The 12,091-nt window shown below is 47.2% G+C and overlaps 1 protein-coding gene across 1 annotated transcript in view; it reads left to right on the forward strand.

Annotated features, from left to right (window-relative positions):
* Nucleotides 1–12,091, forward strand: part of PHF21B (PHD finger protein 21B) — a 279,182-nt gene that overhangs the window by 249,516 nt on the left and 17,575 nt on the right. The window contains 1 exon segment of the mRNA XM_006023571.3: nucleotides 11,889–11,965. Within this exon segment, the coding sequence (XP_006023633.2) occupies nucleotides 11,889–11,965 (77 nt within the window).

Here is a 12,091-nt window from a genome sequence, read left to right on the forward strand (position 1 = left end):
TCTGCAGACAGTCAGCATGAGACACATGGACCCTCTTTTGAGGGATTAAATAAAAGCAGAACACATTGATTTTATGTCGGTTTTCTGCAAGAGCTGCATTTCACTCAGGGTAAATTGTCATTTTAGGTTCGATAAAAGGCATGTTTGTTGATGATGGTGGTAGTTCAATGAAACTTTTCCCTTGGGACACAGTGGGTTATTACATTTGCCCACTAACTGCATTTTGATATGTGACACCCATCTAAAGTCCAGTTTTTTAAAGCTTTTTTCCCTAGTTTATGAGTTGAATCTTAATTGTAAAATATATGCATACATGAAGGAACAGATTGGATGGGGTTATTGATGGTGGGTAAGCTTTCACTGCTGGGTCCTTAGCATGTTAACTTGCTCCACAAGGGTAACTCTCTATAGGAGATTTTGGTGCCAAAATGAAAAACCACTTCCCATGCCCAGCTGGCCCCAGTCTTGCCCTAGGGCACTAAATTGTGGCCCTGTTGGCCCTATTAAGGCCTCAGGACACAAGTTACCTTATGGGATGTAATCATGGCCTCCTGCCACCCCCATAGACATACCCATGCCTCACAGGTGTTACTCGTCCCCACTGGGACACGACCCCTCAGACCTCAAACCTTTATCTAGGCTTCAGCCTTTCCGGCTGTGCGGGCCGACTCCCAATCCCGCCTGGATCGCCATGTGCGAGCTCTCTCCCGATCCCATTTGGGTCGCCATGTGCGAGCCAGGGCGAGCCGGGGACCCGTCTTTGTGTGTACACAGGCTGTGGCCGGTAGCCCGGGTACACGGGGTTGGAAAAGACCGCGGTGCGGTATGACACGCTCTAGCTAGAATCAGTCACGGAGGCGTAATGGTTGATTGAAAAGATTATTTACTTACACCCAAGGTGGTCGCGATGTAGGCTGGTCAGCTTTCCAGGCTCAGCTCCGCTTGAGTTCTCAGTGGAGGACTCTAATACACTCGATTCCTTGACCCCGGAGTGATTCAGGCTCTGCGGGGTTCAAGAATTCGTTCCCACGGAGCAGCTGTATTTCCGTGAGTGTTACTCGGTTCCCAGGTCCCTCAGAGCTGTTAAACTCCGTGGGCTCGACAATTGGGTCCTTAGGATAGGGATACGTCTGGGCTGCGATCGGCGACAGGGAGAGGCTAGAGGTTAGTTGCCTCGGAGTCATTAAGGCTCTGAGGGGACGGTAAATAAGTCCCACGGAGTTGTTGAAGCTCCGTGGGTTCGATAAATTAAACCTCTGTTGCCTTCTTAAGGAAAAAGCTGGGATCGTATGGATCAGCAGCACTTAGAGATCCTCACGCTCCTTTCCCGAACTCCACGTGCTTTCTTTTTCCCTCTCCGATTTGGGCGGAAACCACCCAAGCCTTTTGTACGGCTAGCAAGCCAATAGCTAGCCGCCACGTGTGCTTACATTAAGACTGGCCAATAATGTGGCGCGAATCTTAATACAAATGGCAGTGACTCCTTGCATCGCGCATTGCTATAATGCAAAAGAAATGCACCATGCAAAGAAAGCTACAGAACTGGCGGGAAAAGCTCCTGCACGCGGGGTCTCTGTTGCAGCAGAACACTCCACCGTGCAAAAGAGCTGCAATTTGGCGGGAACATGATTTAGCGATGCCGAAGCACACACAAACAAGAAAAACCACAACTTTGGGTTGTGACACTGGCCTTGGCCTTTTTACTCTGGCTGCACCCTTCAGCCTCAGACCTTGGCTCCTGGGCCTCTGGCCCTATCTCTGTTGCAGCCCCCTGTGTTCCCTAGTCCTGGCAAAGCTGCCTTTGGCACAACCCCATGGTGCCTCAGCCCTGCAAAATTCTACTCTGGGAGCCCCTCAGGTGTCTATGTGGTTTCCATACCACCCCCATAGCTACAATCCAGTCTTTTAGTCTTAGATGTAAACATAACACAAATATAAGAAACTCACTTCCCAAATAAAGTTCTGCCCCACTCTGGGTCAGTGCTACACCAAAAGCCATATTTCCCTTTTAGTTTTCTCCTTCAAGCCCTGTTGGGTAGCTTAGATGCCAGTTGCCTTGTTTCCTGAAGCCATTTCCCCTTTGAGCTCCTCTCCCTGCAGTATGCAGAGCTAGGCTGCCAGCTTTGTCTTGGGCCTTGGGCTTACATGCCTCAAAGCTACTAGGGCTGTGCAAAATTTCAACCGCCATTTTGTTTCAGCGGTGTTTTGAGCATTTCAATGATGGAAAATCTGAATATGAAATGAAACAGGAGACATGCTGAAATGTTCGAAATGAAATGAAACAAGTCAAAACGTTTCAAACATGTTTCACCATTTTGAAGGTGTTTCAAAGCTGGGCTTGCATGCAAAGAGAATGTAAGGAGAGAGAAGGAGTAGAGGGGGGAAGAGACTGACATCTGTAGCTGGCCAGCATCTGCCAATGGTCCCTGAGGTCCCTTCCAATCCCAGTGCTCTGGGGGAGGGACCTAAACCGTTTAAAAACAGCATATAAGCCTCTGAGTATCTAAGCTGTCAGCCTTTGTCAGCCTGTCTCTCACCAGAGAGCAGTATCTGAAAGGCACTGACTCTGACTGCTTCCTAGATGCTACTGTCTAGCTAGGGTGTGTGTCTTCTACTTGCAAAGGATTGGATAGGATATAGCTTACACTGACAGCTTAGCTATACTAGACTAACTTCAATACTAGTATTGTTATCGCTATATAATTTCTTTTTTCCCCCTATATCCATTCCTTTGAAATTATTATTATTATTTTTTTTACCTGAAGAAAAAGAAATCTGTTTTGCCTGACCATGCAATCGCTGAGCACTCTTCAGGAAAGCACAGCATAGGTTAGATTGATTGCACACACAGACACTTTCATATACACACACTACACACAGTCAGATACCTTCTCCAGCACAGGAAAACATGAAGTGTGCTGAAAAGGCCAGTGCTGCCAAGTCTGGGAGGGGAGCGAGAAGAGGAAGAGGGAGAGGTGTTAGTTCTCTGCTGCCCAAGCTGAGACACAGCCTGTTTTCAACCAGCCATGAGGCTTCTGCTGGTACTGGGAGCAAGGAGGCTGCTACTTCCACCAGAGCATCAAGGGGGGCAAGATGCTGCAGGAGAAACAGACAGAGCTGAATACCCCACAGCACAAAATCATGCAAGTTATGGAAACTCATTGGAACTCCACATACCTGATGCTTAAGAGGCTGGTGGAGCAACAGAAGGCCATCTATGAGATGGCCTTGCTTGGGGAGATTGGGATCAGCGGCCCCCTGAACAGATCTGAGTGGGGTACCATCTCCCGATCTTGCTGGTCCTCAAGCCCATCCTTGAGGCCACCAAGACCCTCAGTGCTGGCAATGCCTTCCTTATCCAGGTGATCCCCATAGTGAGGGAACTTCAGAGCCAAATGGAGAGCTTCCAGGGGACCAGTGTTCCTGGCTGGGGTAAGCCACTGTCAACAGACATGCAGGCACTGATGAGATGGCTGAAGGAGCACATCAGGAAATGGCTTGATTCCTTGTGGTCCAGTATGGTCCATGTGCTGGCTGCTATGTGTGACCCAAGGGTAAAGGGGAGCGTATGCAGCAGCAAAACCCTGGATCACTGGATGGAGGTGCTGGTGAAGAGAGTCAGGAAAGCAGAATGGCGGAGGTGGGGGGATGTGGAAGAGGGGGTTCCACTGTCCTGTGCCAGCCAGCCCCCCACCAGTCAGTCTCCTCCTCCACCACAGGTGCTGCCAATGTAGGCCAAAGGCATGGCTTCCATGGTGGGGTCCAGAGGCACCAGACCCCACCATCAGGAAGGTAGCACTCAGGCCTTGGTGGCTGCCTGTCTCACTAAGGATGTGGACCCACTGCTGTGCGACCCCTTGGCCTACTGGGCCAGCTGCATCCAGATGTGGGAGGATCTGGCCACAGTTGCCCAGGAACTCCTGTCCTGTCCTCCGATCAGTGTTCCAAGCGAGAGGGTGTTCAACATTGCTGGTGATGTTGTGACACCCCACCCCACCTCTTTGGATCCTGGTTTAGTGAATCAGCTAGTGTTCCTGAAGGTGTACCTCCCACTGCTGGGGTTCCCCAAGCTCCAGGTGCAGACAGAGTGAGTGCCCCCCTCCTAACTCCATGCCTAGATTTAATAGGTTTCATAGACATTAGGGGCTGGAAGGGACCTCATGAGATCATTAGGTCCAGCCTCCCCGCCCCCGCCATAGACGGGAAGTCAGGTGGGATCAAGTGACCCCAGCAAGAAATAAATCCAGCTGTTTTTTGAAGGAGTCCAGAGTAGGTGCTTGCACCACCTCTGGGGGGAGTTTGTTCCAGACCCTGGACACGTGCACCGTAAAGAACTTTTTTCTTATATCCAGTCTAAATCAGATTTCCTGGAGTTTATGGCCATTAGAACTTGTTATCCCTTAGGGAGCTCTGGTGAACAGATGTTCTCCCAGGTCCTGATGTATCCCTCTTATGAAGTAGGCTGCCACCAAGTCCCCCCTGAGCCTTTTCTTCTCCAGACTAAAGAGCCCCAAGTCCCTCAGCCTCTCCTCATATGGCTTGCCTCCAGGGCCTGGATCATATGAGTGGCTCTCCTCTGGACTCTCTCAAGCTTCTCCACATCCTTCCTGAAGTGGGGGGCCCAATACTGGATGCAGTACTCCAGCTGTGGTCTCACCACGGCTGAGTAAAGTGGGAGGATGACTTCCCTGGTTTTGCTTGAGATGCATTGGTGGATGCACACAAGAGTTTGGTTAGCTTTGCCCACCACCACATCACATTGGTGGCTCATGTTCATCTTGTGGTCAATCAAGACCCCCAAGTCCCTTTTGGTCATGGTGCTAATAAGCGTAGTACTGCCGAGCCTGTAAGTATACTGAGGGTTCTTCCTACTGAGGTGCAGTACCTTGCACTTCTCTACATTGAAGGCCTTCCAGTTTTGGTCAGCCCACCTTGAGAGTGTGTCCAAGTTGGCCTGTATTCCCAGCCTGTCCTGTAGTGTGATGGCCCTCCCCTATAATTCGGTATTGTCCACAAACTTGGCCAGTTCACATCTGACTCCTGAATCTAGATCATTGATGAAAATGTTAAAGAGTACTGGCCCTGAGGGACTCCATTGGTAACCCTGCGCTATGTTGATTTTCTCCCTTCAACTACTACCCTTTGGGTCCGACCTCATAGCCAGTTGTCTAGCCATTGAACCATATGATGATCAAGGCCACAGTTCCCCAGCTTAACCATGAGGACATCATGGGGAACTAGGCCAAAGGCCATCATGCTGGGCACGCAGCTCCTTTTATACACTCCAGGATTCTGCCTCTGAAGTTTTCCAGACCTGAGTGTTGCAGTCTTCAATCAGGTCTGGGGCGGGGGGAGGGAACTCTTCTCCCCCTCCTCTCAGGAAAGGGGTGTGACTTCACTCTTCTTGCTGCCTCCTGATTGGTGGATGGGCTCCACCAATCAAAACAGCAAGATTTCAAACCTAGGACTCAACCCAAGCTCCAAAAGGCAAGCCTGCTACGTTTAGATATGTGGGAAGTAGGAAAAAGAATAAGGACAGTATCGGGCCTCTGAGAGATCCAATGGGGCAACTGACATCAGATGCCCAAGAAAAGGCCAATCTCCTAAATTACTCTTTTGCATCGGTTTTCCACCGTTCCAAGAGGATCATACTGCCAGGAATGGCACAAACCAATTTGGGAGCAGGTGATGGGCCCAAAATCAATGTGGATCAGGTAAGGGAACACCTTGAGAAACTGGACATTCACAAGTGCATGGGCCCAGATGGGATACACCCAAGGGTCTTGAAAGAGCTGGCAGACATCATTGCATCCCCCTTGGCAGGAATATTTGAAAAATCATGGCACTCGGGCGAGGTCCCAGATTACTGGAAAAGAACCAACATGGTCCTTATCTTCAGGAAAGGGAGGAGGGATGACCCAGGGAACTATAGACCAATCAGTCTAACGTCCGTCCCTGGAAAAATCCTAGAGAAAATTGTCAAGGGATCCATCAATGCCAGACTAATGGAAGGCATGCTTCTGAATGCCAGCCAGCATGGATTTGTGACTGGCAGGGCTTGCCTGACCAAACTCATCTCCTTTGATGACCAGGTAACATGTGCCCTGGACAAGGGAGATGATGTAGACGTCCTTTTTCTGGACTTCAAGAAGGCCTTTGACCTAGTTCCCCATGATGCGTTTAATGAGTAACTTAATGAGTACAAAGTAACTTTATAACTTACATATAAAGTTAATGTAAATAAATGTGTATATAGTTAAGTCCCCTGACTGTCCTGGCCTGGTTGTATAGGGACAGAGGGAAACTGAGCAGTCTGCAGTTCCCCACCACAGCACACCTGCCAGCTAACAATTCCCTTCAATTGGAGAAGGGGAGTATATACCCAAGTTATCTGGGCTGCATAAAGAAGGACTTTTTATTGTCCTTGATCTCCGTAACTAGCCTAAGTTAGGTTTGTGCCTTGGCTTTTCTTGACCACTCTCTGCAGGTGCAGGTGAGTGCAGAGTAATACTCTTTGGTAATACTTCCTGTTTGCAGCTAGTGTAGGCTACTCTTCTGAGCTTAATGAGGTCCAACAGTTCCTTATTCAGCCATAGGGGCTTCCTTGCTCATTGACTGCATTTCTTGCAAGAAGGGATGGCTTTGCCCTGTGCTTCAAGGATTATGTTTTTGAGTGATGACCATTCCTTAGTGGCCTCTGATTGCCTGACTGACCAGTTCTCTTAGTTTGCAGTTTCAGCCTTCCCAAAGTTAAGGACTTCCATTTTACTGAGGGGTTTTCCTGCTCTTTGGTGAGCTAAGAAGGTGACCAATTCATGGTCACTGTCACCAAGCTTCCCTTCAATCTGCAGATCACTCACCAGGTCCTCCCCTTTGGCCAGGACCAGATCCAGCAATGCCTCTCCCATAGTCAATCCATAGACCTCCTGAGTTAGGTAGAGGTCATCAATGCATGTGAGAAAGCTACACGACCTGTCAGATTTGGCCATGCGCTCATCCCAAGAGATGTCAGTGAAGTTGAAGCCCCGCATGACGATTAAGCATTGGGAGCATGAGGTTTCAACCAGTTCCCTAATGAATTCCCAATCTAGGTCTTTCTCTTGGTGGGGGTGTCTATAGTAGACTCCTACAAGTAAGTCACCTTCCCCATGTTCTCCTCTTATCTTGACCCAGTGGGTCTCAAGATGCCCTTCCTGGGTTAGAATCTCAATCTGCATGGAGGAAATTAAATCTTCAGGGAGGTGAGCTGATCTTTGACGTAGAGAGCAACACCCCCACCCCTCTTCCCCACATGGTCTCTCCCATACAAGGTGTAACCCACTACTGCCACCGACCAATCATAGGTGGAGTCCCACCAGGTCTCCATAATTCCTACAAGGTTGTAGTCATTATTACATAGGAGAAGGGCCAGTTCTTCATGCTTGTTTCCCAAGCTCCTGCTGTTTGTGTACAAGCAGTTAAGCCCAATGCTTCCCTGAGGGGTTAAAAGGGACCTTTCCTTCGGCTGTTGCCCAAGCAGGATCCCTTAGGCTGCCCAAGTTAATGGTAGTGTGGCTGACATGATCTGGACTAGAACTGTTAGTAGACCACCCGTTCCCCAGTGGTCTCAGTTTAAAGCCCTGTCAAGGTCAGCCATTCTGGTGGAGAAGAGCTTCTTCCCCTTCCAGGTGAGGTGGAGGCCATCCACACCAATTTCCTTTTGGTTTCTGGTTACTGAACCATTTAATGCCCTGCTTTCAGACCTGGAGGTGGCACTCTGCATCACCAGCCATCAGGGGAAGAAAATGTCTCTGCTGTGCTCCCGTGCCAGGATGAACTTGGAGGTATGGGAAGGAGGAGGCCCCAGGTCCTGGGCATGACCCAAAACTGCACCCTGCCAGGGTTGGGAGGCCTATTGGGACTGCCAGCAGTGCTGCAGCCCCCAGGAAATGCCAGAAGCAAGGACCTCCCTGGTGAAAGGCAGGTAGAAGGTGCCTTATAACCTCCAGCCACCATATGCATGCACAGTCCTGGCTGGGGAAAGCCCAGACCCCTAAGATCTTTGGGAGACCTGAGGCTTGCTGGTTGCGGTGGAGTTGTGAGGGTTCAGGTGAGCTCAGCTTAGTTGCCTGGGATGCCATCTGCGAGGCATGGACCACAGTGCAGGGAAGGTAAAGAGCTGCGGAATCAGACACCAGGCAGACAAGGTTCCTTGGGTCAATCTGTCGTCTTTTATTAGACCAACTGAATAGTTGGAGAAATATATCTTAGCAAGCTTTTGGATTGAAAAGCCCTTTGTCAGGCTGATGAAGCATCTGCAATTGGTGTGTGTGCTCTTCCTGGATGGAAGGAATAGTAAAGAAGCCAGAGGCTGGCATGCAATGCAGGCAAGAAAGCTGGTCAGTGAAAATGGAAATGAAGAAGTCAGGGAGTGAGGGACAGGCTGGGATAGGGGGGAAGAGGGATGTATTATGTAAAAGTGGAGAGGTATCTGGGGAGTAGGAGGTCCGGCAGGTTGTAGTGTGTCATAATTTCAATGACTATATTGAGTCCATGAGTTTCTGTATCCAGGAGGTTGATGAAGTGCAGTTCATAGGCTCATTTGTGAAAAGTGGTTTGTAAATTCAAACAAGCACTGAACCTCGCTAACGTCATCACCAGAAGCCAATTTTCTACAGCTCAAAACACACCGAATAGATACAGACCATTCCATGACAAAACATGCAAAACCTGTTAACAATATCTTCGATATGGACATATTTAAAAATACATATCTCCATCAGGCCACCAAATGCTAGGGCTGTGTGAAGCTTCGGTCACTGATTCAATTCGACAAAAATTAGGCCCAATTTGGTAGCTGAATCTCCAAATCCAAATCAAGAGACCCTTTAATCTCTCCAAATCGAATCAGAACCCTCCGAATTGATTCAGAGAGATTTGGAGAGATTCGATGATTTGGACATAGAAACAGATTTAAATGTTTTTTCTACATACCTCAAGGTATGAGGTGGCTCATGAATGCTGAGATGGCAGGCCAGATGGAACATCCCACTGGAGCATGGGGTGGGGTGGGGTTGGGTCCCCAGTGCGCTCAGTAGCAGACCCAGAAGTGGACCAGAAGCACTTCCAGTCCACTTCTGGGTCCGCTGGGGAGCATGCAGGGGACCTGCCCTCCCTCCCCCGCGACCCTCTGGCTTGGTGACTGGTGCCTTCCAGCTCTAGGAACTCTACTCCATGACAAAGTGCAGTTTCCCAGAAACACCTGCACGTATCTCCTTGAAACTTGGCAATCTTCATGGCCTCAGCAGAGGCTACCACACCTGCTGTTTTCACCCTAATCTGCCTTAACGCACACACAAAATCACATATGTCACAAGTTTTGCTTGTCAGCACCTAGAGGTACAGTTTCCCAGAAACACCTGCACCTGTCTCCTTGAAACCTGGCAGGCTTCATAGCCTCAGCAGGGGATACCATGCCTGCTGTTTTCACTGCACTCCACAGTAACAAACGTATATGACAAGAGTTTTGCTTGTCAGCACCTTGAGGTGCAGTTTCCCAGCTTCTATCTCTTTGAAACACGTCACGAGTTTTGCTCTCAGCATCTTGAGGTGCAGTTTCCCAGAAACCCCAGCACCTGTCTCCTTGAAATTTGGCAGGCTTTATGCCCTCAGAAGGGGCTACGATTCCTCCAATTGTCATCAGAATCAGGCAGGAAATGACAAAGTTATAGGCATTTTAGTCATTCCCCATTATAGCCTATGGCTGAAACACCAAAACAGCGTCAAAACTCGGAACAGTTTTAGCTGAAACAAAATGAAACAGCAATTTGAAATGCTAAAACTAAATGCTGTCCCATCAAAATGCCGAATCCCAAACTGAAACAAAACACAGGCCTTTCGCACAGCCCTGAAAGCTACCACTCCCAGTAATGTGGCTCCTCAGCCTCTCACAGGGATTTCTCCTTTGCTTAATGGCGGGTCTGCATTCCTCTGTTGCAGCCCCACACAGAAACTTTCCAGCCTTTGCCTCCTGGCTGCCTTGCCCTTAGCTGCCTATTGCAATGCAGCTAGCTTTTTCCCAGCATCCTGCCCACACTGCAAGGTTGGCCTGCTTCACTTTCCCCTTAAAGTAACAGGAGCCTCTGGCTCTCTGTTACAGGGCCTAGAATTGTCATCTCCTGCTCTCTTACCAAGTGCTAAAACATAAGGGGACCCTTTTTCTCGTTTTCAGACATTTAACATGTACTAGTCTTGGTTTTTTCAATGTCTAAAATTTTGGAACTTGCTCAGTGGGCATTCATAGACTTATGCACACAGAGGTGTGCAAAAGTACAAAAAAAGACAGCTATGTAGTTGTGTACATGCCATTTAGGCCCATAAAGGGGAATAGGATTTGGCCCTTAGAAGGCACATGAGATACTTCATGAGACACTTCATGACATCTACATGAGACACTTCATGCCCATTGGACTAGTTCTATTTTGGACAAGCATGGCTAGCAAAAACCATGCTAATGCACTAATGTGCAGTAACTTAGTCCAATGGGCATTAAGCATCAACTAAAAAGCATTCATCTGAGCTAATGTGCAATATCTTTAGTCCAATGGGTATTAAACATCACCCCAAAAGTGTTCATCTACACTAATGTGCAGTAGCGCTGCTTATGGTTCATTAATTTAGTATCAGTGCATTAAAGAATGTGTAGACGTGCCCAGAGTGAGCTTTTTATTGCTACTAGAAATAGCGCCCTACAACTAAGATACCATGGCATACGGGAAAAGTGTGCACAGCTACTGCTTGTAAAGAAACATACTTCAATCTCTAGCAGTTTTTTTTTTAACCAAAACTAACAAAATGAGAAAAGATTATGTCAAACCTACGTTTCCAACAGAAACAGGTGATTTAGGGTCCAAATTTGACATACTTTGCAGAGCACCCTAAAAAGAGAGGCATCAAAGATTTCTAATTGAATTCAGAATTTTGGGCTGCAGTGTTCTCTGTTGTAATAATCGTATTTCTCTTTCCATTAATGGTTTGTCAAAGAATAAAGGTGAAATGAAGAAGATAAAATTCTGGCTCAAGCCAGGTTAATGTCAAAAGTCCAATTGATTTCAGTGGGCCCAGGATTTCACTTTGAATGTATCTTTGAATATTTACAAAGGTATGCAGCTTGGCTATTCACTGGTAAAAGTAGTGCTAAACAAATAATGCCTTTTTAGCGTAGGAAAACAAGAAAATTCTTCTGCTTTTTCCCACTTCTAAATGGGACTATAACTGTACATTTGGAATTCATTATGATGATCAGCTCAGAAGCCCTTCCTTCTGTCTCTGTCAACAGCAAAGAAGCTTACATTGTTCATAACTATGTTCTGTGCACAAAGCCCTGATTTTGTTGTATATTATGAATACATAAATTATTGCTTCATAGTTACAGTTGAACCTGTCTTCTCATTATGACCCTGATTTCTCCTCCCCTTCCTAACTTGAGCCAAATGGAAGTAATATTTAATAAAAACCTGATACAACTTGCAAGGGTTACATGTTTTATGTGCTTTCTCTTTTAATAACAGATATTGGTGTTTTTTTAATGCTATCTGTATCTGTTTATGCTTACTAAATATGTTTATAAAGGAATCATAATAAAATATTGTAGGGCAGCATAAATCCACCTTGGAGGAAGATTAAATAAAAATGCCTGTGTTTGAATCTTACAAGGAAAAGCTTATTAATGTCAAACCTTGAACTGCAGCAAATATCAATGCTGATGCAACCCAATTATACTTTAGAAACTGAAATTGCACACAAAGCCCAAGGGGTTGGGGGTAAGATCATCTTGCTTAGCAAGTTAGATCTACATTTTCCCCTGATGAATGCAAAACACACAATTCATATTTCTTTTATGGTTACAGAAATCCAGAGCAAGCGTCAGGAAAGAAAGAGAAGAAGCACAGCAAATCCAGCCTACAGTGGACTATTGGAAACAGAGGTACTTTATTGTTCACTTTTTACTGCAGCTCCGTTCCTTACCAATAAAAAGTTTAAGTGTTTCTCGTTAGAAATGTACATATGAACATGGAACCCCATTTACATGAACAAGAGATTGATGTAGGGA

The sequence above is a fragment of the Alligator sinensis genome, unplaced genomic scaffold (genome assembly GCF_000455745.1).
Source record: "Alligator sinensis unplaced genomic scaffold, ASM45574v1 scaffold975_1, whole genome shotgun sequence".
NCBI lineage: Eukaryota > Metazoa > Chordata > Crocodylia > Alligatoridae > Alligator > Alligator sinensis.